The sequence below is a fragment of the Prionailurus viverrinus genome, chromosome C2 (assembly GCF_022837055.1).
Source record: "Prionailurus viverrinus isolate Anna chromosome C2, UM_Priviv_1.0, whole genome shotgun sequence".
Lineage (NCBI taxonomy): Eukaryota > Metazoa > Chordata > Mammalia > Carnivora > Felidae > Prionailurus > Prionailurus viverrinus.
Genome location: NC_062569.1, coordinates 62554688 through 62579963, shown reverse-complemented (window position 1 = coordinate 62579963; position 25276 = coordinate 62554688). Strand labels below are relative to the sequence as shown.

Here is a 25276-nt window from a genome sequence, read left to right as displayed (position 1 = left end):
CAGTCTAGGAGCAAGAAGTAACTGTACAGTACGGTGAAAGAGTTTTAGATTGTTTGCTTTGGATCTCCTCAGTTAATTTGTCTTTTGCTGGGTTTGTTTGGAGTTTATTTACAATTTATTTTGAGTTTGTGTTGTTTGTAGGCCTTACCAATTGTTTAAAAATTTTCCGAATTGTTTGCCGTTCAGCCTTCCTTCTGTGTGCACTGCTTGTGGGAAGGATTGGATTTTGTCATTGCAAATAAGGAAAGACTGTCATGGTGTGTATCTGTATGTGTGTGTGTGTGTGTGTGTGTGTGTGTGTGTGTGTTTCTGCGTGTGTGTGTGCGTGTGCATGGGTTTTACAGGGAGACGACCAATAAAGCCCTTATTATATATTCCTTATATCTTTAGCAACTTTTTTCAAACTCTTTTTTTTTAACCTAGGAAGAAATGTGGTTTTGGTTATTTTCAAAAATGTTTCAAAATTCCAGAATTAGGAGAATAGTGTCTAGTTCTATAGAAAAGCATTTATTGCAATATGATCTCAGAACCAGTCTGCTAGGGTCCTGTGTAAGATTGAGTTGCTCAGTGACTAATTTGGTTTCTTGGTTCCCAAGCAAAGAAATCTGGCAGCCAAGTATGTAAATTTTTGCCCATCTTCCATTTTGTTTTTTTCTCAGAAAACTAGGGAAAGAGCCAAATGTTAGGTGTGTGCACACATTATAACCAAACTTACCAATCCTTATTTTATGATATTTATCATGAAGGAAAATGTACCTAAAATTTGCCTCTTTCTGTTTCAGAGGGAAAATGAAATTTCTAACTCTCCAAAGCTAAAAAGAGAAGCATTCTTTTTTTCTGATTTGTGTTTTAATCACTCGGGTGTATATAAAATTAATACAGAGTCCCTACTCTCTTGTTTTATTTTATTTTATATTATCTTATTTACTTTTAATGGCCACCAGATGGGAAAACCATGCCCTCCCTTAAATAGATCTACAGTCATTCTCTTTTGGATGGTACAAGTAAGTCCATAAAACAAAGAAGTGTCTTCTAGTTCATTCGTTCTCTTTTCATATTTCTTAAAATGAAAATCCAAAGCCGAATGCCTAGAAGTATATTGCAATTTGACAGGATTTGCTTTGTGTGCATGTGAGAAAATATGACTCGTAAAAAAAAGTAGAAGAATAGATGTATGTGTACTGTGATGCTATTTTATCGGTATCTATTGCACCCATTGCAATGAGACTCCCGGGATGTTGGACCTAAATTAAAATAATCATAAATAATGTTAAACAATAATAAATAAAATCCAACTTCTACCCCCTCCCTGCTTCCATTTTTTTTCCATAAAGGAAATTCACAAGTAAATAATGCCGAGCAAACCAGCCCCTTTTGGGAAAGGAGGCATATAGGCTGAGGGATGTGTGGACCAGAGAGCCAACCCCATATGCTCTGGGGATTTGGAGGGTGAGCAGGGAAGGGCACTGGATGGAGACTGTTGATTTTCAAGACTTCCTGTATATTCATTTATTGGATTCTAAAAATTATCCTAATAAATTAGATTTATTGGCATTAAGCTATTTTTTTTTCTCAAAGATCTCAAATGTAAGGGTAAAATTACATTGAAGTCTCATTCTGCCTAATAAATTCCTATCAAAACCATTGGGATGAAGAGTTGTTTTGGAGCCTTTCTCTAGGAATTCCATCTCAAGCAACATTGAACCAGGAAGGGGTTGTGCGTCTGGCAAGCACTTTGTGAAGTGAGGTCCCTGAGCTAGGATTACCAACACATACCCAACAACTTAAAGTGTAGGAACTTAAGAGTGTTCAACATTTAAAAGTTTGAAAGAATGAGGATTTTTATGGAATTGCCATTCCTTAAGAGTCTGCCAGATGTAGTGAAGATGTCCTTGAATGTCTTATTGGACATTTTCTCTGTTTGTACTTACAAGAGCAACATTTTTTTTCGCCCATTCCCCTGCTGATCTTGTGAACTTTACGGAACCTTCCAACAAGGGAAAAGCTCCTTGGTTCTCTAGTGCCACCATTCTCCAAGTATCCAGAGTCCTCCTGTTGCCTCCTGACTGTCCAGGGCTCCTACTTTAGTGTTGGTTACTCCAATCTTTCTCTTGGCATGCCCTATGGGTCCCATTCCCTCAGGGTGGCCGAATTTACTGACCACTGATGTACCGACTCATGATATAGTATAATGGCTCATCGGGGGTATTTCATCCCAACCACCCCCTCACCAAACTCTGTTTTATTTCCTAAACCTCTCTTATTCTTTATCCTCCACCATCATCGTCATTTTTTTTTCAAAAGCCATTGTGATCTCTCATGGACTATTGAAATAGCCTCTGACTAGTTTATCTGCCTTGCGTGTCGTCCTTCTTAAATTTCTCCAGTTCTTTGAATCAGAGTGGCCATGCTAAAACCCAGCTCTGATCTTTCCATTATCCCTAGGACCCTTCACCAGCACCACATGCATAATAGGAGAAAGGCCAGATTCTAGAATATGGCATAGAGGGCTTTGGCTCTTTGGTCCTCACATTTGGCTATTCACATCTCTCTCTGACTCTTTCCTGCTGTCAGTCAGGCAATACCAAGAAAGCCTCAGTCTCATGCACATACTGAGCTGTTTCATAGGTCCATACCTTTCAAGATGCTCTTTCTTCTTCTTGAAATGGTGTTTATGCCCTTGTATTTTCTCTGGGAAACCCCTTTAAAACTATGTTTATTCTTCAACACGCTTCTCACCTGTTGCCCCATCTCTGGTCAGCCTTTCTTGATATTTCTCACCCTCAGAATTAATTCTTTTCTTCTCTGCACCTTGTCCATAGTTTGTTGATCATGGGTACTTTATTTATTTGCATGACTTCCTTCTATACTGGACGGTGGCTTTTTTTTGTTTTTTTTTTTTAATGTTTATTTATTTTGACAGAATGAGAGAGAAAGGGGGAGCAGAGAGAGAGAGAGAGAGGGAGAGGGAGGGAGGGAGAGAGAGAATCCCAAGCAGGTTCTGTACCGTCAGCATAGAACCTGACTCGGGGCTCCATCTCATGTCATGAGATCATGACCTGAGCTGAAATCAAGAGTTGGACACTTAACTGAGTAAGGCACCCAGGCACCCCTGGATGGTGGCTCTTTGAGGCTGGGGATGAGGCCAGTCATTTTGGTGTCTAGAGCGCAAACTCAGTGCTGTGAATCCCATAGCAGATGTTAAATGCCTATTGGAGGAAACAAGCTATCAATTGTCAGGGGGATCCTTGGAGATGGCTTGGTCTTAACTCAAAGGAATATGCTTAATTGGGGGGTAATTTCCGTTACGACGGCATAACTGGGTCAGAGGTATATGTATTTTGGGGGTAGGGGGCCCTAGCTTAAGGCAGGCCTCGGTCTACCACATCCACGGGAGCTGAGGGGAGGGCGTGTGTATACATCACGTGTTGTCTGGGGTTTGGCAGAGTGGAGACATCAGTGCTGATGGTGCCCAGATCCCCACGCTTAACGGCAGACCCCATAGGTTATTAAAGCTGAGAGCCTATCTGGGAAGATTAGCTGGAGGAAGTGCTTTAGCCATGGAGCAAACAGGCAGTCTCTTGATTAGTGCCTCAGACATGGTATGGCACTGTGGTATCGGGTTTCCATCTGGACCATTACGAGGATATTTGAGATCTGGAGCTTCAGTTCTAACCTCACCTTGAGTTTGAGTTTTGAATCCATGCTTGAGAAATGGGCCCTGCTCACTTCTCTCGGACTGTGTTTCCCAGCAGTGGGTTTTGTGTCCTTTGTTTTTGGACATTTGAAAGGGATGCTGAGAATGAACCCATATGGTGTTTGTTTAGATGGGGAATCCTAAATAGCTTCTTGTACTGGGAGAACACAGTAGCAAATATATCTTTACAGTAATGTGTTTTAAATCAAAAGGGCTCCATATTTTCCTGTGTGTTTGAATGTGACATTCTTGATCATTCCAGACCCACCTGTCTGAGAACAGGAATCAAAAACAGGAGTCACTCTCAAATTTCACCTCTATTTAATCCATCACAGAAACATACTGGCTTTTCACTGTATATATATAAAAAAACACACCAGGACATTTAAACAAAGTGACACAGATCATCAGCAGATCAACTGGGAATGACGGCTCAATCAAACAAATGTATGTTGAGAATTTCCACAGGGCAGCTCTCACAGCAGCCAAGCCAAATTTGTTTAGTATACATGAGTTAGCTGCTTAGGAACATTTGCTATGCTGACTGCCAGATGATGACTTTTCTAGGTAAACATCCATTTAGAAGCATATACCCATCCATGAAAGTGTTGGCGTGATTTTGATCTATTCTCTTGGACTCCTGAAGTTATGACTTCATTCCACTGGCAGCCAAGTACCAAACCCACACATGCACCATTTAGGCTAAAAAAGGGGGGAGGGGGAGGGGAAGCTATACACTTATTTCAAAATGTAATATAACCATCCAAAAGGTAGGAGAAACTCCATAAAATTGACAGGCCATTTCACTTTTCTGACAAGCAATAAAGCAAGCATCATTAAAATGGATGTCAAATTACAGAGCAGGGAAGCAGCAGGTAAAATACTTACCTCGTTCTTGATATTTGGAATAGAATGTGGCATATTTATCCTCCCTCAGTCTAAACTTGGAGGCATTCTCTTTTGGGGGGTGGGGGGTTGGGATCATTTATTAAACTGGAATTTCAGAATCAGATCCCACCTGAGTGAGAACATTTGGATTCCTCGGAAAATAGTATTTAAAAAATTTGTCTTATTAATTCTTACATTTGAGCAATTTACTTATTTTTTTTTAAGGTAGCATTTAAAGAATGGAAGACTCAATGGAGCACAATCTTTAAGACAGATCAAAAGGGCAAAGTGTTTATAAAAACACAGAAACAAAACTCAAAACTTTCTGGTAGAATTTTCAAAGTTTGTGCTTCCTCTCCCTGCCTGTTGTGAAATCCAGCCTGTGTTGTGCAAGGTTCAAGCTCAATGCTCTAGTTTATTAACCACAGGACTTTCTTTCTGATTGTTTTCAACTAGGGAATCCTTCATCTGGGGGGACATTTTCAAACAGAAAGCTTGAGAATTGCCTTTTTTGGACCAAGGGGTAATTATGTGAAATTTGTTGGAAGAGATCATTGTTTCCAAACTTCAACCTCCTTTAGAAGATCAGTTGGCAGCTATCACTTGCTTGAGCAAGTCTTTTGAATGGCCAATACTTTATAAAGCCCCTAGAAAATATCTTTTTTCCAGTGGTGGCAGTGACTTTTGTAGATAACAGCTTCCTTTGAAATCTGTTTAAGATTCAGAGCAGGTGAGTTACAAAATTCAGCTTTCAAAAAGCGAAACTGCACATAATTAGCATTTTTTAAAGTTGGTTCAATTTTTTAAAGTTTTTGTAGTCTGAGTATAGTTGATGCACAATGTTACATTATTTTCAAGCGTACAACATAGTGATTTGACAACTCTGTATGTTATGTTGTGCTCATCGCGGGTATAGCTACCATCTGTTACCATGGGACACTATTACAATACCATCGAGTGCACTCCCTATGCTGTGCCTTTTCATTTGAATTTGAGCATCTAATATATTATTCACAGCACTGGCCAGGAGACATAAAGATAATTGAGACATAGCCCTTGCCCTCAAACAGCTGAAAATCAAAATGGGGGAATGGGAAAACAACTAACTGTAACAACACCATGGTAAATGATGGATGAATGTATTCTGACGTACGTTGTATATTCTTGGGGATCCAAAAAGGAAGGAGCTCACTCTCGTTGGGGAAGTGGTGAACATGATGAGTGGGAACCCTTAGTAGATGAGATAACATCTAAACTGGATCTGAAAGAATGTCAGTGTATAAATCTTAAATGCTTCCTCCTCCATCAGACCTTTACTATCTAAAGTAATCACCACTCCTGCATTTCAACCTATTGTTTTCTCCTCAGAACTTAAGACCATCTCATATTCCTCACATCCTCCCTTTCCCCACCAAACTTAAGGTCCATGGGAGTAGGAACATTATTGGTCTTGTTCACTACTTCGTCCCTAGCTGTCAGAACAGTAGCAGGCCCTCACTAGGGAGTTGAAGAATGGAGAATGAGGGCAGGGTGTTCTAGATCAGAAGGTTGTCAAGGAAAAAAATACAGAGAAGCCAAATTCCACAGGATATTCATGGACACAGAATAGATTATTATGAACAAATAAGATGGGCAAATTGGTTACGACCAATCACGAAAAAAAATTTTTTCTGAGGTATCCAGAAAGCTGTGGCCAATTTTTGAGAAGAAAATTGATGAGCTCTACAACCTTCTGAAGTCTTTCTAAAATGAGTGTAGCACTTGGTAACCCAGGGTAAACCTTTTTTGGGTGAATCGTTCACCTTCAGCAGATATGCTCATCCATAAAAACAGTTGTGTGATAGATTCTTCAATTGCTTTACCCAGGTTTTAAAAATGGGATATGGTGCAGAATGGATGTGATACATATATGCAATGGAATATTATTGAGCCACAAAAAAGAATGAAATCTTTCCATTTGCAACAGCATAGATGGAACTGGAGAGTATAATGCTAAGTGAAATAAATCAGTCAGAGAAAGACAAATATATGATCTCACTCATGTGTGGAATTTAAAAAAATGAAACAAATGAACAAAGGAAGAAAGAGAGAGAGGGAGACAAACCAAGAAACAAACCCTTAACACAGAGAATGAACTGGTGGTTACCAGAGGGAAGGTGGGTGGGGGGTGATGGGTAAAATAGGTGATGGAGATTAATGAGTACACTTATCATGATGAGCACTGAGTAATGCATAGAATTGTTGAATCACCACATTGTACACCTGAAACTAATATAATACTCTGTGAGCTACGCTGAAATTAAAATTAAAAACTTAATAAAAAATTTAAAATGGAGTATAGGGGATTTTTCTGTTTTTATGATTACTAATGTGCCACCAAATGTGGATAACTGGGCAGCAATCTTTAAGTAACACAGAGAAAACGTTAATGCAAGTGTACATAGAGCTTTAGTGATTTCAGTTTGGGACCGAATAATCTTAGGGCAAGTGGGGATTTGTTGTAAACAAAAGATTTTGTTTAAATATAAATAAAAAATAGGAACAATAACCTGCCAAGTTCCCACATGTATTTACTCCCACAATGGCAAATTTTACATAGTCCCAAGAATACTATTTATCAAAGCAGCTCCCAGGTATTGGGATGAACCAGACGCTTTCAAAGTGTTGATTGATCACTCTTTGCTAGCAGTTCACCAGGATTACACAGCCACTCCAAAATCAACAGCCTGAAAGAAAATGATACGAGACTTGGAACAAAGGCTGGAATGTAGGTTAGCAACCGCCTTGCATTGCAGTAAATACATCAATTAATATTCATCAATGTCTAGAGACATGATCTAGTAAGAGTATGGAATGAACTGTGTATGACAATTCGTTTTTCTACCCCCAAAGAAACCTCGGCTATGCCTTACTTTCGCACAATAGAATTTGTAGAGAACTCTGGGTGGGTTTGCTGTTCTTCCTAACTAACTACTGAACTTTTTAAAACTCTGGGGAATGTTATCAGGGTAGTGTAATGTATGTATGGCCTGGGAGTACTTGTTTCCATCTTCATCCATCAGCCCAGACCAAGGAGGTGTATTCGGAGGTTCACCAATTACACCAAAGTAATGAAAGAGCAGCAAGAAAGTTCTTCGTGTTCTTTTATTTGCCAGGTGTTTCAAGGCATTCTTTTTGAAGTGTTGGAATGAGATGTTTGTGGGAGGAATTGAAGTGCCCTACCTGAGAGATAGGGAAGGGGACAAGTGAATCCCACAATTTTTTCTTCTCCTTTGCATTTTGGGGTGAAATCATGGGAAAAGCTTATCATTTCCCACCATCAAATGTTGCTCATTTTTTATTGTCAATAATACCTTTTTCAAACAGAAACATTCTTTTAACCTTATTCAAACTGGGCTGTTTCTTATATCAACACAGAAATCCTGGCCGGGGAGTGTTCCAGAAAGAGCTCGTCTTTTTGTATCATGTCAATGACCACATTGATTTTTCTTTCCATTTGATTTCAACAAGTGTTTATTGAGAGATTTATTGATAAGGGAGTAGTAGAGAATGAATTGTTCACGAATCATTACTTTTTGTTATCTGAATGCAGGTAGACCTGAAAGACACTGATCTTTAAGAAGTGTCGCTTAAGACTTACAGGCCTGAGAACTTTTCCCTGTGACAATGATAATGACTTTTGGCATTTGTGGTTTCCCCTAACGTTTGCACAAGATGCTCAAATGCATCATTTCTTCTGATTCTTACGGCAATTTTGTGTCATAAGTATTTTAAAAACCACTTTCGTCTAATAGAAATATAAATGTAAGCCATATATTAATTTTAAATTTTCTGGTAGGTAGCCACATTAAAACGGGTAAAAATAAACAGGTATCATTAATTTTACTAACACATTTTATTTAACCATTATATCAAGCCATTCAGCTCATTGTATATATAACCAATATACTAAAATTATCAACTTTATATATATGCATATTCATCTTTATATATTATCAATTTTATAATTTTCATATCAAGTTAAAAAATCTGGTGTGTAGTTTTAAAGTTACAGTGCATCTCAATTTGGAAAGGCCACATTTCAAATGCTTAATTACTACATGTATGTAATGGCTACCATAACGGGAAAATATCAGATATGGATAAAGAAACTGAGACTCAAATAGACTGAGGGACTTTCCTGGGTCACATAAGTGGTTAGGTGGACTTGAACCCAGTGTGGTCTTCTGGTTTAAACAGAAATTGGGTTAGGTCTGTGATTTATAGGTTATCTGAATTTACTTGTGATATTATGGGTTAAGATTACAGACTAGGAAGCTGGAGATGTTACAAAGAATGATCCTATCATATAACTAAGGATTCTTTACTGCTAGTTCTAGAAATGCCATAAAATTTGTGTTTTTAAAAATAAGCTCCTTAGGAAATTAAATTCGGATGCACAGCCTAGTGTGGAATAACGACTCTAGTCTCTGAATTTCTTTTTAAAAAAAATTTTTTTTCAACGTTTATTTTTTATTTTTTGGGGGGACAGAGAGAGACAGAGCACGAACGGGGGAGGGGCAGAGAGAGAGGGAGACACAGAATCGGAAACAGGCTCCAGGCTCTGAGCCATCAGCCCAGAGCCCGACGCGGGGCTCAAACTCACGGACCGCAAGATCGTGACCTGGCTGAAGTCGGTCGCTTAACCGACTGCGCCACCCAGGCGCCCCGTAGTCTCTGAATTTCTTACAGGCTCATTTCTGTATTTGTATATTCCTATATTATTCATTCATTTGACAAGTATGTATTGAACCTTTACCATGCACCAGACGCTACGCTGGGGGCTGCAGATGCAGTGGTAGACAAAACGGAGTCCCACCCTCACGAAGCTTACATTCTACAACCGGCAACATATTGTTGGTTCATAGCAGGTGCTGCAATAAGTGCTGGTGGAATCAAAAGGTAGTTGGCGATATTTGATATTGCTTTACCAACTTCCCTTCCTGGAGGACTCCGTGAAAAGCTTGAGAAAAGGATATAATATATGGGTTACCCATGCAGGGATTTTTTTGTTTGTTGATTTTTATTCTTATTATAACCAATATTTTTAAAGGGTTTGCAATGTGAGGAGGACATGGTACAAATCCTGAATTGATTCCATTTGGTTAAATTCATCTATTAGCATCTTGAGCATGTAGAGTGTGTGTGTGTGTGTGTGTGTGTGTGTGCGTGCTCGCGCGCGCACGGGCACACAAGCTTGTGTAGATTCAGCACGCACTTCCCCTTCCTTCAGTGGACATTATTACTATATCTCTAAACAGACTGAGGACACAATTTATGTGATGCCTTTTGTAAATTTGTGTTAGAATTTCCCAATTTAGAGGAGGAAAGAGAGATACCACTCACTATTTCAGCACAATTGGCTGGCTTTGGGAGATGTTTTCAAGTCAACAAATACACATTCAATTGTTGTGGGCTAGAAACTTTGCTGGGTTCTGGGGATTCTGCAGTAAATCTCACACCCGTAGTCCCTACCTTCATCACCTTACAGTCCATTGGAGTTTTGGTGGTGGTGGATTTAATAACCTTTCCCACTTGGGCTTACTTGAGTTGGGGTGTGCCAATTACATGATCATTTAATGACTCTCCACATATTTCCACAAGATTGTGTGTGTGTGTGTGTGTGTGTGTGTGTGTGTGTGTATGTGTGTGTGTGTTGGCTAGATGCATATAATGCTGTTTCTTGGGAGAATATATAATGTACTTCTTTTCCATCTAGAATAAAGAAAGTCTACTCAGCTGTTTTTTTCTTCAGTCAAGTATTTTCATTTGACCCTTTAAGCCAGCTAAACTTTGAAGAAAAATGCAGACATACCCTACTGTTCAAAATGGTGTACAGATTTAGGAGCGTTAATTTAAAAATTCATAAATCCTTTGCACTATGCAAATTAATGACCTGTGACCTTTTTCCAGGTGACTTATTTTGACTTAACTATGTCCAAATAAATGTGTTTATTTAGGAGAGCTCAATGCTACCAAAAACTGACATTTAGCATCTCCTATGCCTCATAATATGTATGAGAGATGTGGACCACCCTCTGTTTTCTCATTATGCCAAATAATGGAAAGTGGAAATCACTCTAATCCTTTCTTCTGTGTCTGCTGTACCTCTGCAAATATGATAAACTCAATCCAATTAAAAGTCATTACCTCTCCAGGGCTTTGCTGCAGTCTATAACCTTTATTTCACAATCCTCCTGATTATCTGTCTTCATCACAAGTCGAATTTTTAGCCATCTTCCATTTCAGTTTTCTCTTAAAGAAGAGGAACATCACTTTTAGTGTTGAATATTGTTGTCCTTGTTTTCTGTACCATTCGCTTGACTCTACTCAATGCAGCCTTATATTATACAAGTTAATTCTTCCTGAGTATTTGTCTTATCTCCCTGAATAGATGGTAAGTCCTCTGAAATCAGCAATTTTTCTTTCTTCTTCTTTGAGCTCCCCCTATCCCACCCCACCATGGTGCTTTGTATGCCGAAGTCTTATCAACTAAATGGTTATCGGTTTGTGGTATATGTTGGATCACAGTTGCTGAAAATTAATAGTTGGAGTGAGTATTAAAAAGTTAGATGAAGTAGATATATTAATACAATGACAATAGCCACAGAAGCAACAAAAGCAACAATAGTGCAAATCTTGTTAAGTTACCATGTAATTATTCTATAGACTTCAGGTATCTCTTTTGCCCCCAGTGAATATTTAAACATCGTATACTTTTGATAGAACATTTCCAGTTTTTCCTCTCAAGCAGTCATGGTTTACATAGGTTTATGTGGATTAATCCACAATATATTTGAACAAGCAAGCATCTTAAATGTTTAAATGAGTAAACTGATACTTTTCAGCTCTTAAATTCTACAATGCCATTAAAAATAAACACTCCAGTCAGTTATCTTGAGGTTTAAACAGTATAATGCCAAAATATTTGATTGAACTCAACTAGAATAGCTATAACCTACAACCTATTAAAACAAGCAGTTTGTTAAAGAATATTGGAATAGACCCATAAGATGGTCAGCAAAAGCACAAAACAGTCACTGAGATTTTTTCTCTATTTTGGAAAATAATACCTGATCTAAGTAAGGGTTATCTTATTTATATCTTGATATAAATGGACAGCAAAATATTTTATGCATATACTACTAAATACGAAGTTACAAATATGCAGGGTTTTGGCATTCCTTTTTGTGAAGGACCTTGATGAGTAAATAACTCTTTTTTTTTTTTGAGGTTGTTTTTCACTGTATAATTACAGCTTTCAAAATTTATTTTGCTACTTTGGCCCTTTTGGTTACTTTGACTATCATAGGCATAGGTGGGTATTAACTGGGAAAGGACCGTCATCTGTTGTATGGGGCACCAGAAATCAGTAGTACTGCCTACTAGCTTGCTTTAGAGCTCTTGCTTTAGATTGGAGGCTCTAGGGTGATCTTCTCAGTCTTCTGTCTGAAGACAGCACTATTCTGAGGTGAACCAGAATGATCTATGGTTTGTTTGGTGCAACTCTTAATTCAAACTAGAAGATAAATATATGGTTTGGGCCATTCATAGGCTGCTGGGACTTTCACTGGCATCACATCAGTCCCACCTGGTTCACGGTGAACTTGTAGAACTTTTAGTCTTGTTTCAGTGAAGTAAATCAAACAGAAATACATTTTTACTAGTTCCATGCCACGGAAACCATCAACTTTTCTATGTGGTTTTCTCTTGGCTTATTTTGTGATGGAAATATGGACCATGCTGTTTTGTAAACTGTTGGTTTCACCATTGTATGAGTTATGTAGAAGCAGTGAGAGTGAGTCATTCCTACTTTGATCCTCATGTTGCTGTGAAGAACTCCGTGATATCCAGAAGTAACTGCATCATGGGGTGCCTGGGTGGCTCAGTCGGTTAAGCGTCTGACTTCGGCTCAGGTCATGATCTCGCGGTCCGTGAGTTCGAGCCCCGCGTCAGGCTCTGTGCTGACAGCTCAGAGCCTGGAGCCTGTTTCAGATTCTGTGTCTCCCTCTCTCTCTGACTCTCCCCCGTTCATGCTCTGTCTCTCCCTGTCTCAAAAATAAATAAACATTAAAAAAAATTAAAAAAAAAGAAATAACTGCATCACAACTGCATTTCCACCAAAAACATGAAGCAAGAGACTCATTCTTAAAAAAATTTAGTGCATATATGGTTTGGGTCAATCTAAGGCTAGGAGTTACTCTAAGGTTGGCATACCCAGTTGCTCTTGCTTATACTCAACTCTTTAACAGCCATCACTCTTCCTAACCTCAACTTAGACCTAATTTGACTGCATTATCATATGCCTGTTACCATTTCTGTCTTCACTACTCAACTGTAAGGGCCTTGAGGGCAGAAAATGCATCTTACACAACTCTAGATCTAGCCTTAGCCACTTGTACCATGCAAGGCACGGCAAAATCACATTTTGGAATGGGTGAGTGACCAAGTCTGGAAAGTAGCAGACAATACTGTTGGGCAAAGACATGGGCAAAGACTATTATCCCAACACTTCAGTCATCTAATTCTCCTAGAAAAGGATTGGAATCTGGGCACTCTTTATAGTCAAAACTTCAACTGGAATGTGCAAATTGAAGCCCTCGCACAAAACTGGTAAAGTCTGGGGCATTTGTTTAATCCTTCACTTTTCACAGTATGGAGCCCACCAAAGATTTTGAAAGTCAAATGTATATTTATCCCACAGAGGAAACTTTATCAACCAGTGCAAAAGTTTACTGGCACTAGCTGGTGATATAATGGGTAGTTTAAATCCTGCTAACTGCAAATAATTTTTCAACAGTGTTTATGATTGCGGTAGAGTTTAGTGAGGCAGAAGTACAGATAACATAAATATTTCGACAAAAGCCGATTGTACTGGAGCCATAAATAAATTAGACCCAGTTTGTAAATAAATTTGGTTTTTGCCAGCAAACATTTATAATCCTCTCTTGCTGCAAACGATAGTAATTTATATAGAAGAGGTCTTGAATGCCTTTGTAAAAAAGTCACTTCTCGTTAGGAGGCAGTGCCTGGCGCCCGTCAAGTGTCTCAGACTGTGTGACTCGATTGGACACTGAAGGATACTGTACAGACCACCTAATGCTACTAGTTATTGTCCATGTTGATAATGACAGTTTCCAGAGACCATACATAGTTTGGGAGTCTATGAAGTTGTCATATTATATCATTCCCTTAAATACCTAGCTTGTGTTACCACTTAGCAATGTTGAAATTACCCCCTCTCAAATCATAAGTGCTATTTAGTGTATGTATACACATACGCACAGCACATCTGTTCATATTTTTCTGAAAACACGTTTTGCCAAAGTGTGTAATGTTTTCTCAAATTAAAAAGAAAAACCCTTCTTTTATGTTTTTCAACGACATTGCGTCCATCCCCATGGTTTTGAATGGTCTTACATTTAATATGATGTAGTGGTGGGAAATTCAATATGGGGGCCTTTATAGCTTAAAATGGGGTCGGAAAATTGAAATCCTTGGAACCATCTAAACTTGTTTTACACCAAAGACCTGCATTTGCAATAGGGCCAGAGTCCAAGCTGAAATTAGCCAAAATCAAGGAACTCTCCCCACAGAATCACTTTAAGGTCAGAAGTCGTTGTTGTCTTTGCTACCAAGCTCTGTGAGAACAAGGGCCATTGTTCATTTTCAAATAAAACCTAATTTTGAGACTCTAACAAAATTTCACTCTTTGGGGCCCTCTCTGCTCCTTATCAAACCAAGAGTGTGGTTAGGATAGTGTTCTATTGCTTGTTCCCATTCCTTTTTATCAGCAAGCCATTGCTACAACTCCCTCTTCTGCCAGACACGCATAATTATTTTCTTTTCTTTATGTAGAACTTCTGGCTATGAGACAGCTCTTCTGTTTTGTAGCAGTAGGGAAGAGACTATGTCAAGTCAGTTGTGAGAATGAATTTGAACTTACATTTATACTGTTTATTCAGTTCTCTTACACACCTATCTTTATTATATGGTAGAAAATAGAGCTCAATCCCACTTATTTTTTGATCTTTATCTTTTTGGGGTCGTTTTGAATATTTTCACCCAGTTTATATTAGAATTCATTCTCCTCGCTACAAAATGACACCCCCCCCCCACCCCGCCTTCCTTTAACTTGTAGCTCCTGAGTTTTGGTCTCTCTTTTGGAGGCAAGAACGATGTCTGCCAAAAGCCACCAAGCCACACTTAGGTAATTATAATAAACAAGTTGGGGCTCTCATTTCACATGCAGAGCTGAATGAAGGAGAGCTGTGGTCAAAGGGATCCCAGTTACTCCTCCATTAGCAATGGCACATTAATGTGCCCTCCTGCTCCCCTCCCCCCCTTAAACACTTCTTTCTTTCTTTTTTTAAGGAAGCAAATCAGGTCACTCCTTAGCATGGGAAGGGCTGCTGCTTTCTTCTGAAACCACCATCAACAACATAAACAAATTAGAGGTAGTAAACCACACATTCTGCCCACACGTAAACCACAGTCCTCACCAGAGGGCAGTCTACTTAATGTGAGAATAACAGCCCAGTTTTATAAGCCTCTACTGGGAATAAATTCCAGTTTCACTGGTTAGAGCAAAGTTAGGCAGCCAGAGGACAGTGTCTCCTAGGTTACGTTGAGAGAGACCAAACCAATTCTCAAAGTGTCTTTTCGGGAAATATGTTTTATAAGCTTTTGGTACACCGAACCTTGTCCATCCTTTGGTTTTCATTCTGTAGAATGGGGATTGCTTGAGTGGAATGGACCTAGGGCTGAGCTTGTCCAATGTGCTTATTTACGGATAGGGAAACAGGGACCCAAAAGACCTAAGGCTCTCAAGCTCTCACTTTCGAGGTTACCCCAGGTGCTGGAGACACATTGTTGAATCCAGATCTCTATTTGTGATTTTCCCTGCTTTTCCCAAATGCAAATGGCAGGGTCTATAATCCCCCATCTTGGCCCATGTGGGAGTTGTCAAATATTCTCTATACCTTCCTGATGCTGATATGCTTCCTTTCCTGACAATGGTTAGTCCTCCACTAATGTGTCCAGCCCTAAACTAATGTGTTCCGTCATCAGTAAATTCCTGCCTGTGATAGTCTTTTCTTAAATACCTGTTTAAACAGTCATTTAGATAAGAGCGTCCCATTTGTGTGCAACAGGAAATGCCTGCCTTCTTTTAGATACTCTGGCAAATAATTACTGTAGATATGGCTTGAATACTGAAAGGCTGTACTCTGGTCATTTCAGACTGCCTGAGGAGTAACCACCCAGTCTGCTGCACCATGATTTCAGGGCATTTCTATTTTACCCTAAATGAATCTGAAGGAATATCACTTTGGGAATATAAAAAGTTTACGAGAACAGCCATCAGGTCAAAGATTGCCAAAAGTCTCTTAAAAATTTGTATTGCTAAAAGAAAGTTGAGGCACATAGTTATAATGTAAAAAGAACCCCTATCTGATCTGTGATAAGTCTGTTCTTACCTGGGCATTCCAGTGGGTATTGGTGACCGTGGTTCCCTAACAACTGAATAAAGCCAAACATTAACCAGGCCGTGTTTTTCCTTGGAGTAGTACTCGCAGAGCTTTAATGTCTTTATTTTAGCTGTTTTCGATTCTGTAAGTAGATACCAAAGGGCTTTACTGGTACCTCAACTATGAATTTTCTGGCAATTTCTTTCCATAACCCTTTTAAAAGAGCTTAGTTCCACCTCTGAAGAGGAACTTTTGAAAGTGGCCAAACCCATTTCATTATAGTTTAGAAGCTACCAGTTTAATTCACAAACCATACTTGTTTAGTGAAATGTCTGTGAAATTCCTCGGAGAGTGGAGAAACTCTTAATCAGATTTAAAAGCCACAGGACAAGCAAGGGGTACGCCACAATCCTATGAGCAAGATAAATGTTTGCTCATTGATTTGGTCCCTTACTTCCAATTCATGTGGTATTTTCTGCCATCTCCCTTGCTGGCCTCCCAACACTCTTTCATACTTTTGGGTCTTTTTGACAGCCCATAAATGAAATATTTTTAGGAAACACTGGGGGGAAAAGTTCCATAGGAAAGAAATGGAATAGCATGGTACCAGGAAGTAGCAAATACTTGAGGAGCAAGGAAGCTTAGAAGGTCATTAAAAAAATTCCATGTGCCAAGCCATGTTGATAGATTATCTCACAAAAAATAATGGTCTCTGGAGACACGAATTCTACAAGTGCAGTTCAGTGTCAAAAGATTCCATGGAGGTCTATTTTCTTCTCAGCCCTCTCTGGAGGCAGCACTTTCTGAAGACCGTGTCCGTCAGCAGCTTCCATTCTAGGAGATGCCTCTCTTTTCTCAACCTACACCTCTGGACCCTTACTACAGTCCTTCAAAGCTAGTTTAAGTCAGTTTTCTGGAAAATCATTTTCCTTACTTTTACTAGTTCCCTTTCTTCCTTTCATTGGGATCTTAAATTTCATTATCTTGGGGCCATTCTCACTGAATATTCTCCTGGCCAGTTCCTAGCCCTTCTTTGTTCTGTTTGTGCATCTGGCATTACTTGGGCTCCACCCTCTTCCCCAAGCCCAGCACGCGTTTATTGGTTGTGTTGCTGGTGCAGAAGAGCTGGCTCCAGAGGTCCTCTGCTTTCTCACAAACATGCTGCCGTAACCGTTCTGGAATTGTCCTAACAAGGGAAGAAGAGCACGTCCGGTCTGAATTTTGGAAGGAAATCGATGTCTCCCCCCCGCCCTTCCCTGCCCTACCATTAGCAGGCACCGACTCATGGACTCGTGTTCATGTGCTCACGTCCTACCAGGAGGTCCCTGGTGGGCCTTTGGGGTTTGGCCGTGCCTCCTCTCTTCCTAGAGCTGGGCACGCATCCTCAGCTCTCAGCCACGTGTAATCCTTCCTGTCTGCTTGCGAGTTGGGCACAAAGTACTGGCGCTCGGGCCCACCCTCTTCTTTAGTAGCAATTAACCTTTACTACGGAGCTTCCTTTGAAGTTTGCTCATGTTTTTATTACAAAACTGCAATGAGGAACATAATGGGGGGAAATGTCTAAATTTCTGAGTTACCTAATCTGTTCAATTCCCTAGCTGGTCTCCTCCTGGCAGTTGTTTCATGTAGTTATGATCTCAACCAGTCTGCCTGAGATCTCAAACCATGTTTCTGTCTCAGCCTATTTGAAAGATTAGTGAGCTATTACACACATGCACATACACTGCAAATGCACGTGGATGTGTGTATTATATGTGTGTACAGCTGAGTATAAAGAACTGATTTCTTGTTTAATGCCTACAGAAATCAGGCTTACTTTATAGTCAAACTATGTATATATATGCTTTTAATATTAAAATGAAACTCTACTTGGTTGCTAAATGTTTTCTGTCAAGGAACGAAAATGAAGAGTAGACAGGAAATTATTTATGTTAGTATCACTAATGATAATGCTGAGTGATAAGTATTATGACGGGTAGTGAATGCTATTAATGGTGAAACTCAGGATTTTGAATGGCATCTGCCCAGAAGATTTGTAGTTAAACGAGGCAGAGAGGCCAAGTGAAACAAATGGTGAGTTATATAAAACCCACAAAAAGAAAAGGCATTTTAGGCCAGCCTTGCAAATAAGAACCAAAGAATTACGAGTGAAATGGCATTTTTTTTTTCTAGCCTGCCGTTCACAGGAGCTCAAATAAATGAAATCATTTTTCTCTGCTTTTCACTCAGCAGTAAATCATTGGTAATCCAAGGTTAGTAGAAAAGCAACTATGGAACTCAAAGAAAATAAAAGAGAATCTCTTTTTCTTCCTTAGGATGGGTAAGGACTTTCTAAGAAAAATGTAAAAATCACAAAGCAAACATAGACTTCGTTCCATAAAAGTTAAAATTTTTATACAACATAAACCCATGAGAAAAACCAAATGATAAATGATTTACTAGGGAAAGTAGCACAAACTGTATCAAGGGATAATTTTTTTTTATTATTAATAAGGCAGGCCAATAAATCCTCAATTAAAAATGGACAAAAACAATGAACAATTTGCAAAAGGACAACTATGAATGACGAAAAATTTTAGTCTCCGTGGTCAACTGAGATGTGAATTAAAAGAGCAATACATATATAATTTTTTCCACTGTATTAATAAAATTTAAAAGCAAGACATAATAATAAGTGCTAATGTAGCTTACAGGAGTATAAATTGGTATATACTTCCGAAAAGCCTGTTAATATTCACTATTTTCTTTCAATAATCTACTCTACGGGAATTAAAATGGATGAATATGCATATTTATATGAAACTATGTTTATCTTAGTGGCACTGATGCAACAGAAAGTTAGAAACAACTTAAGTAATTCCCATGGAAATAGTTCACTTTTTGTAGATCCATGTAATGGAATATTATGCAACAATTAAATGTATCTTTAGGAAATAGTTTTAAAAGCATAAGTGTTCATAATAAAGTGTCAAGTGAAAACCAGAAACTATTCACACAGTATGGCCACAATGTTGAAATAATCGAACTTTAAAACATATCCTTAGAGAAGAAAAAGAAAAAAAAAAAAGAGATTGCCTGAGAGTTACACGGTTGGCTTTAGACACCTAGGTTCCAGTCTCAGGGGATTTTGGATACACGGTTTTGCATCCTTGAGTATCAGTTCCAGATCTGGAAAATAGAAGACTATTTATCACCGTGGCTTTCTTACAGGATTGCGAGTGTTCAAGTGAGAAGGTATAGATACATCTATGGAAGTTACTATTATTGTCGGTATTACTTCTGCAATTTCCCTTTAGCCGATTCTGAATGCTTGCTGAATGGGACTCTCTTCGAGTGGAAACCTGTGTTAGTTATTCAAAGAGTCATAGAAATAAATATACTCCAGTCCAAGAGTGTGCTTTTGTTTGGTCTCCAGGGATATTAGAACACTTAAAACTTGAATCGAAAAGGCTGATTTCCAGAAGCATTTCCCAAGTCATTTTTCTCAAGTCCAACAATAAGCTTGTCTTTCTGTCCTCACTCAGTTAATGATACATCTAAAGGATGCATGAAGCAAATTCTGGTAGCAGGCAACTCAGCTCCAAGAAGTTACAAGGGTTATTCATCTTTATGGGACCACTGATGTAGATAGCAGTTCTTACCTGATACTTACCTATTGTAAATGTGCCCAATTCCGCACCCCTCCCCCATAGCAAAGATTTAATGGAGATAGGATAATTGAGATAGTTTGTCATTTAGATGAAATGTTTTAGCAGCTTTTTGGATAGTTCTTGAGTAATGTACATGGAGGCATTAGTTTACTTCGGTTTATGCAAATATTCAATGCAGTGTGATAAACTGCATTTGCTGTTGAAAATTTTGTAATGCGAGATTACATTGAAATATGTTGCATGTTTCAATTTGTAAAACTCAGCAGTTTTCTATTTCTCTTTATTGGTCACCACAACCCTTTGTATATTTAATTCGGATGATACTAGATTTACAGAGGCTTGAAAACAAATTGCCTGGGTTTGCATATACATTTAGTGCCTGCCTGTGGATAAATAGGACCATGAGTCTTTTTCCAGAATTTGTGTGACCTATATCAGTTGTTCTTTGGGTTTAATTGGAATTTTTTGCCATTGTAAGCAGAATTGCATTCAGGCTTTAAATTCAAACTCTTCTGTGCAGCAGCCGGGCACACATGTGTACTTTGTCTCCACAAGAATTGAAATCCAAACGCACTCGTTCAGATTATGCATTGGAAGAGTTTGTGGGTAACTCAAAGGTCATGAGGTCAGCTATGCCAGTGGGGGGGCCCAGATGGGTTTGTCTCTATCCTTTTTTAAGATTTGAGATCACTTTGATGGAACTGACAGTATGAGTGATTTAACCCTTTGAGGAAATAGGAGAAATGTTACTGACTTTTAATGGATAATTACTGGAGGAAATAGTTCTATTCATTTGGATGTCTTTTTGTTTCCTGCTGCCTAAATGGACAAGTCTATAGATTATACAATACTTGCAATTTATAGCACTTAGTTCTTGAGAAAAACAAAGTCTTCACAATGTGTGAGAAATCCCCTTAAGAATCTGTAAAGTAACTCTGCATTTGCAGTAGTTAAATGTTACAACTCTACAGAGATTTTTAAAATACATTTTTAGCTGTGTCAAGAGTGCTAGTGAACTTTTGGCTCTTAGGTTGAAGTGCAAAATCTCCCTGAAGGATAAATTTAGATAGACTTTATCAAGGGTGTTTGGACCCTGAAGTATATTTCTCTGATGATATTTCTTTGGGGGCATTACTAAAATTGTTTCTTTTGATGTTGGATTTGGAGAAAAGTTTATAATCTGTTGTGTTCCATTTCTATGGCTTTGAAGGTGGTTTTTAGAATCAAAATAGTTTCCTACATTTGGTAGAAAATATAGATTTGGTGTAATATTTTAATAAAATTATATGGTAGGTTGGTTATCTCTTTAGTAAGTATTTATTAAGCACCTTTATGTAGGTGCTTTCTAAGAACAATGAGCTCTGAGTCTTTCCTTTAAAGACCAGTTTCCTAGTTGGCATAACAGATTCATTCATATTAAATTAAGTAGCAGTGCATGGCATTATTTGATCATCATATTTGGGGGTGGATTTTATAAGAACTCAGAGAAAGGGGGTACTTGTGTTAAATGGGATGGTAAGGGGACAAGCTGAAATGTGACCTGACAGGATGACTAAAAAGCAGACGGGCAGAGGAGTGCAGATAGGGTGACCCAGCAGGAAGAACTGCAGGGAAAATTTCTTTGAGTTCAAAAGACAAGGATAAGCCTATTCTGGCCTGGGTCCTCCTACTGAGAAGTGTTGAGAATCAGAGAGGAAAGGAGAATGGTTTTAAAATAAAAGGGATTTTATTCCAAGCCTACGAACTTTTATTTTATTTTATTTTATTTTATTTTATTTTATTTTTAAATGTTTTTTTAAATTTATTTTTGAGAGAGAGAGAAAAAAAAAAAACAGTGGAGGGGCAGAGAGAGACCAAAACACAGTATCCAAAGCAGGCTCCAGGCTCTGAGCTGTCAGCACAGAGCCCAACGTGGGCCTAGAACTCGTGAATCACAAGATCATGACCCGAGCCAAAACTGGCCACCCAACTGACTGAGCCACCCAGGTGCCCCAGCAAGCCTAAGAACTTTAGACTTTACCTGTGGATACTGGGAATTATTGGAGGCTATTACAGAGGAAAATGGATGTGCCGGGAAGATAAATTGAACAGCATTGTACGGACTTAGTATTGAGGGATACTGGCTGAAAAAGAGGCTAGATGTCTGGAGACATTATAGAGGACTATTAGAAAATTCAGGAAGGAAAACGTGGATTGAATGAATGAGGTGAGGGCAAAAATCTTGCAAGAAGAATGGACAGCATTAATGACTGAATAAATTGGAGGATGAAGGAGAGAAAATGTCCATGTTATTTTAGAACCTTGAACATGGATAATTAGGGGGAAAATTGTATTCTTAATAGACATTGTGAAGGAGGCAGGAGACTCAGTGTGAGGGCAGACAATAATGTGCAAGATTTTGGATACAATGAACTTGAATGATGGTAAGCTTGTGTGCTGTGGTCAATGTCTCAAGGAATGAGGTTGGGTCCTAGAGTTTGGTTCTATGCTTGGTTTAAATGGCGTGTTCTCATTATTTGACTCAGAAACCAAGCACTTCATTAGAAAGGTACTTTGGCATGTGCTAAAACTTTAAGAGGAATCAGTACTTCATAAATCTTTAAGAGAAGTCAGTACTTGATCAACAATTGTTAATGAGTGTCATAGTTAATAAACTTCCACATTGAATCAGAGAGGGAATTGGGGCTAGAACTCAAGTGTTCTACCTTCTAGCCCAATAAAATATCTTGGAAGATTTTAATAATTTATAGAACTGCAGGGTTGGTACCATCTTAAAGGTCATCTAGTCTAGTCATCAACCTGAAGCTGAAATTCCTCCAAATTATCCCTAATTTATGATTATCTAGGTTATGTTAGAAGCCTTGTGATATGGGAACTTAAGGCAATTCATTTTACCTTTGGATGGCTCTGGTCGACATTTGTCTCCATATCATTTTAACTCTTTTCTCCTTGAAGGTTTACAAATCAAACAAATCAGGTATGACTTTCAGTCCGTAATCCTTGTGAGCAAGAAATGTGTGCTTTTTTTCCCCCCTTAATATAACTGAAATTCCCTTCAACTGGTGAACTGATGGGAAATTCAAGCTCAGTCACTACTTTTTAACCCTCCAGCAAGTTGCATAAAGATCTTAAAGTCTGAAATGGTGCATTCATTTACTTCAGGTGTGGGGGCTGTGTTGCCTTGTGGAGTCCTGAGAGCCCCAGTGCAGAGTGTCCAGACTCCCCTTTACTCTACCCTGCTTTCTCCTCTGGAAAACTTGCTGAATTTCTTTAAGGATTTTTGTTTTTACAAATGTCCAGAGGAATCACTAGCTTCAAGTAGCTTTATTTACTTATTTATTTTATTTTAAATGTATTTGTTTAAATTCTAGTTAACATACAGTGTAGTATTGGTTTCAGGAGTAGAATCCAGTGATTCATCATTTCCATATAACACCCAGTGCTTCTGCCAACAAATGCCCTCCTTAATGCCCATCACCCATTTAGCCCATCCCCCTACACCCCCCCCCCCCACGCCAGCAACTCTCAGTTTGTTCTCTGTATTTAAGAGTCTCTCATGGTTTGCCTCCCTCTCTGTTTGTATCTTATTTTTCCTTCCCTTCCCTATGTTCATCTGTTGTGTTTCTTAAATTCCACATATGAGTGAAATCATATGGTATTTGTCTTTCTCTGCCTGACTTATTTTGCTTTGCATAATACAGTCTAGTTCAAGTAACTTTAATTCTCTGCTCTGTGTAAGTTTCTGAGGCAAAGAATACCAATGGCTTGGTGATGTGTTTAAAATGGGAAAGGAAAGACTGAGAAAGAACAAACATAAAATAATGTTTCAGTAAATAGTCCTGCCACACAAATTTAAGCCTTGTTGCCCATCGTAGCCCTTGGAGCCTTTGATGATTCTCCTACAATTTATCTGAGATACATTGCATGATACAACTTTCCAATACATTCCATAGTAAAGCTATCACCTCCTGATTTAGGATGGTTTGTGGGGTTGTAGGTACACATATGTTTACTACTTATCTCTTTTACTCAGACCAATAATTAAATTGCTGATTGTTTCCCAGCTAAATAATGGTTAGAGCTGGCCGATGAGAGTATTGACAGTTGAAGATTAGCTCATTCGATTTATGGATTCACCACAGATAAACCAAATCCCCCATCTGTGAATAACAGAGATTTTAATGAAGGTGTATTTTAACAATGGCCTTCCTTATTTTGTCTTCAAAGAACAATGGAATTACAAGGTGGCTACTGAATTGTGGGATTTTAACTCTTCTACATGAATATGAATTTACAAAGGTATCATTTTTTCACAGATAATGAGTGTGTATATGGCAGCTACCCTGAAATTCCTTTGGAAGAAATGCCAGATGCAGATGGAGTAGCCAGCACTCCCTCCCTCAATATTCAAGAGCCATGCTCTCCAGCCACATCCAGCGAAGCATTCACTCCAAAGGAGGGCTCTCCGTACAAAGCCCCCATCTACATCCCTGATGATATCCCCATTCCTGCTGAATTTGAACTTCGAGAGTCAAATATGCCTGGAGCTGGACTAGGAATATGGACCAAAAGGAAGATTGAAGCAGGTGAAAAGTTTGGGCCTTATGTGGGAGAGCAGCGGTCAAATCTGAAAGACCCCAGCTACGGATGGGAGGTAAGAATATATTTTGAGTTTACACATTTAAGTATATTCAGATATGTGAAGAAAAGATTAATTTTTAAAGTGACCATAAAGTAAGCAAATTCCAATTGTTGTACAATGTCTTCAAATAGATATTTAAGAATGAACCTCCCTCATAAGCTCACTTCTTGATAGAAACAAACTGTTGCACTAAGGTATAGCATGATAGAAAGGAACTCAACTAATGAATGGTAAAGAATAGTATCAACTTAAAAACATACCAAAGGGAACAAATACAGTTTTTATAGTTAACATTTAGAAGCATTGTATGTGGCCATTCATATAGTATGTGGCATAAGCAAATAACTGTCATCATATGACAAATTTATTGTATTTTATCTTTCCTTTGAGGGCGAGGCTTGGAAGATTGGAGGAAACATTTGTTTTCTCCATTTTGTGGCTGAGTTAATTTGGTTTTACTTTGATTCTACATGGTCATTTTGCTTTGTGTTCTAATATATTTTGTCACTCTTGTGATAACCCTCCCTTTTCTACCTGCTTCCAGAATGTGAGCACTGTGCTGAATTCTGTGATGGTTTTTTACATTCAAATTTACCTAATGAATACTTCATGCATAATAATGACAGCAAAAATCAATATGGAAATCAGTTGCCAGTCTTAGCCATGATTTTTACAAAACCATCTTGGTAATATCTAGGAATGAGAAGTTACAGTCTGATTACTAAATAAATTTTATTTCAATAAGAACAGGTAACTATGTTACTCTGAGCTTATAATTTTTATATAGATTCTGGGGCTATATATACTTCCTATTTATTTTTATAACTTGAAAACTTTTGTGGTTAAATAACATTCATAATTTCTGGAAAAACTGGTCTATATTTGCAATATG

General features: G+C 38.5%; 1 protein-coding gene across 10 annotated transcripts in view; it reads left to right on the top strand.

Annotated features, from left to right (window-relative positions):
- The window catches only part of MECOM (MDS1 and EVI1 complex locus), a 562536-nt gene that overhangs the window by 250646 nt on the left and 286614 nt on the right, over positions 1-25276 (top strand). For all 10 annotated transcript variants that reach the window (XM_047875125.1, XM_047875120.1, XM_047875119.1 and 7 more), the window contains exon 2: positions 24059-24396. In XM_047875125.1, coding sequence (XP_047731081.1) covers positions 24059-24396 — 338 coding nt within the window. The remainder of the gene's footprint in view (positions 1-24058; positions 24397-25276) is intronic.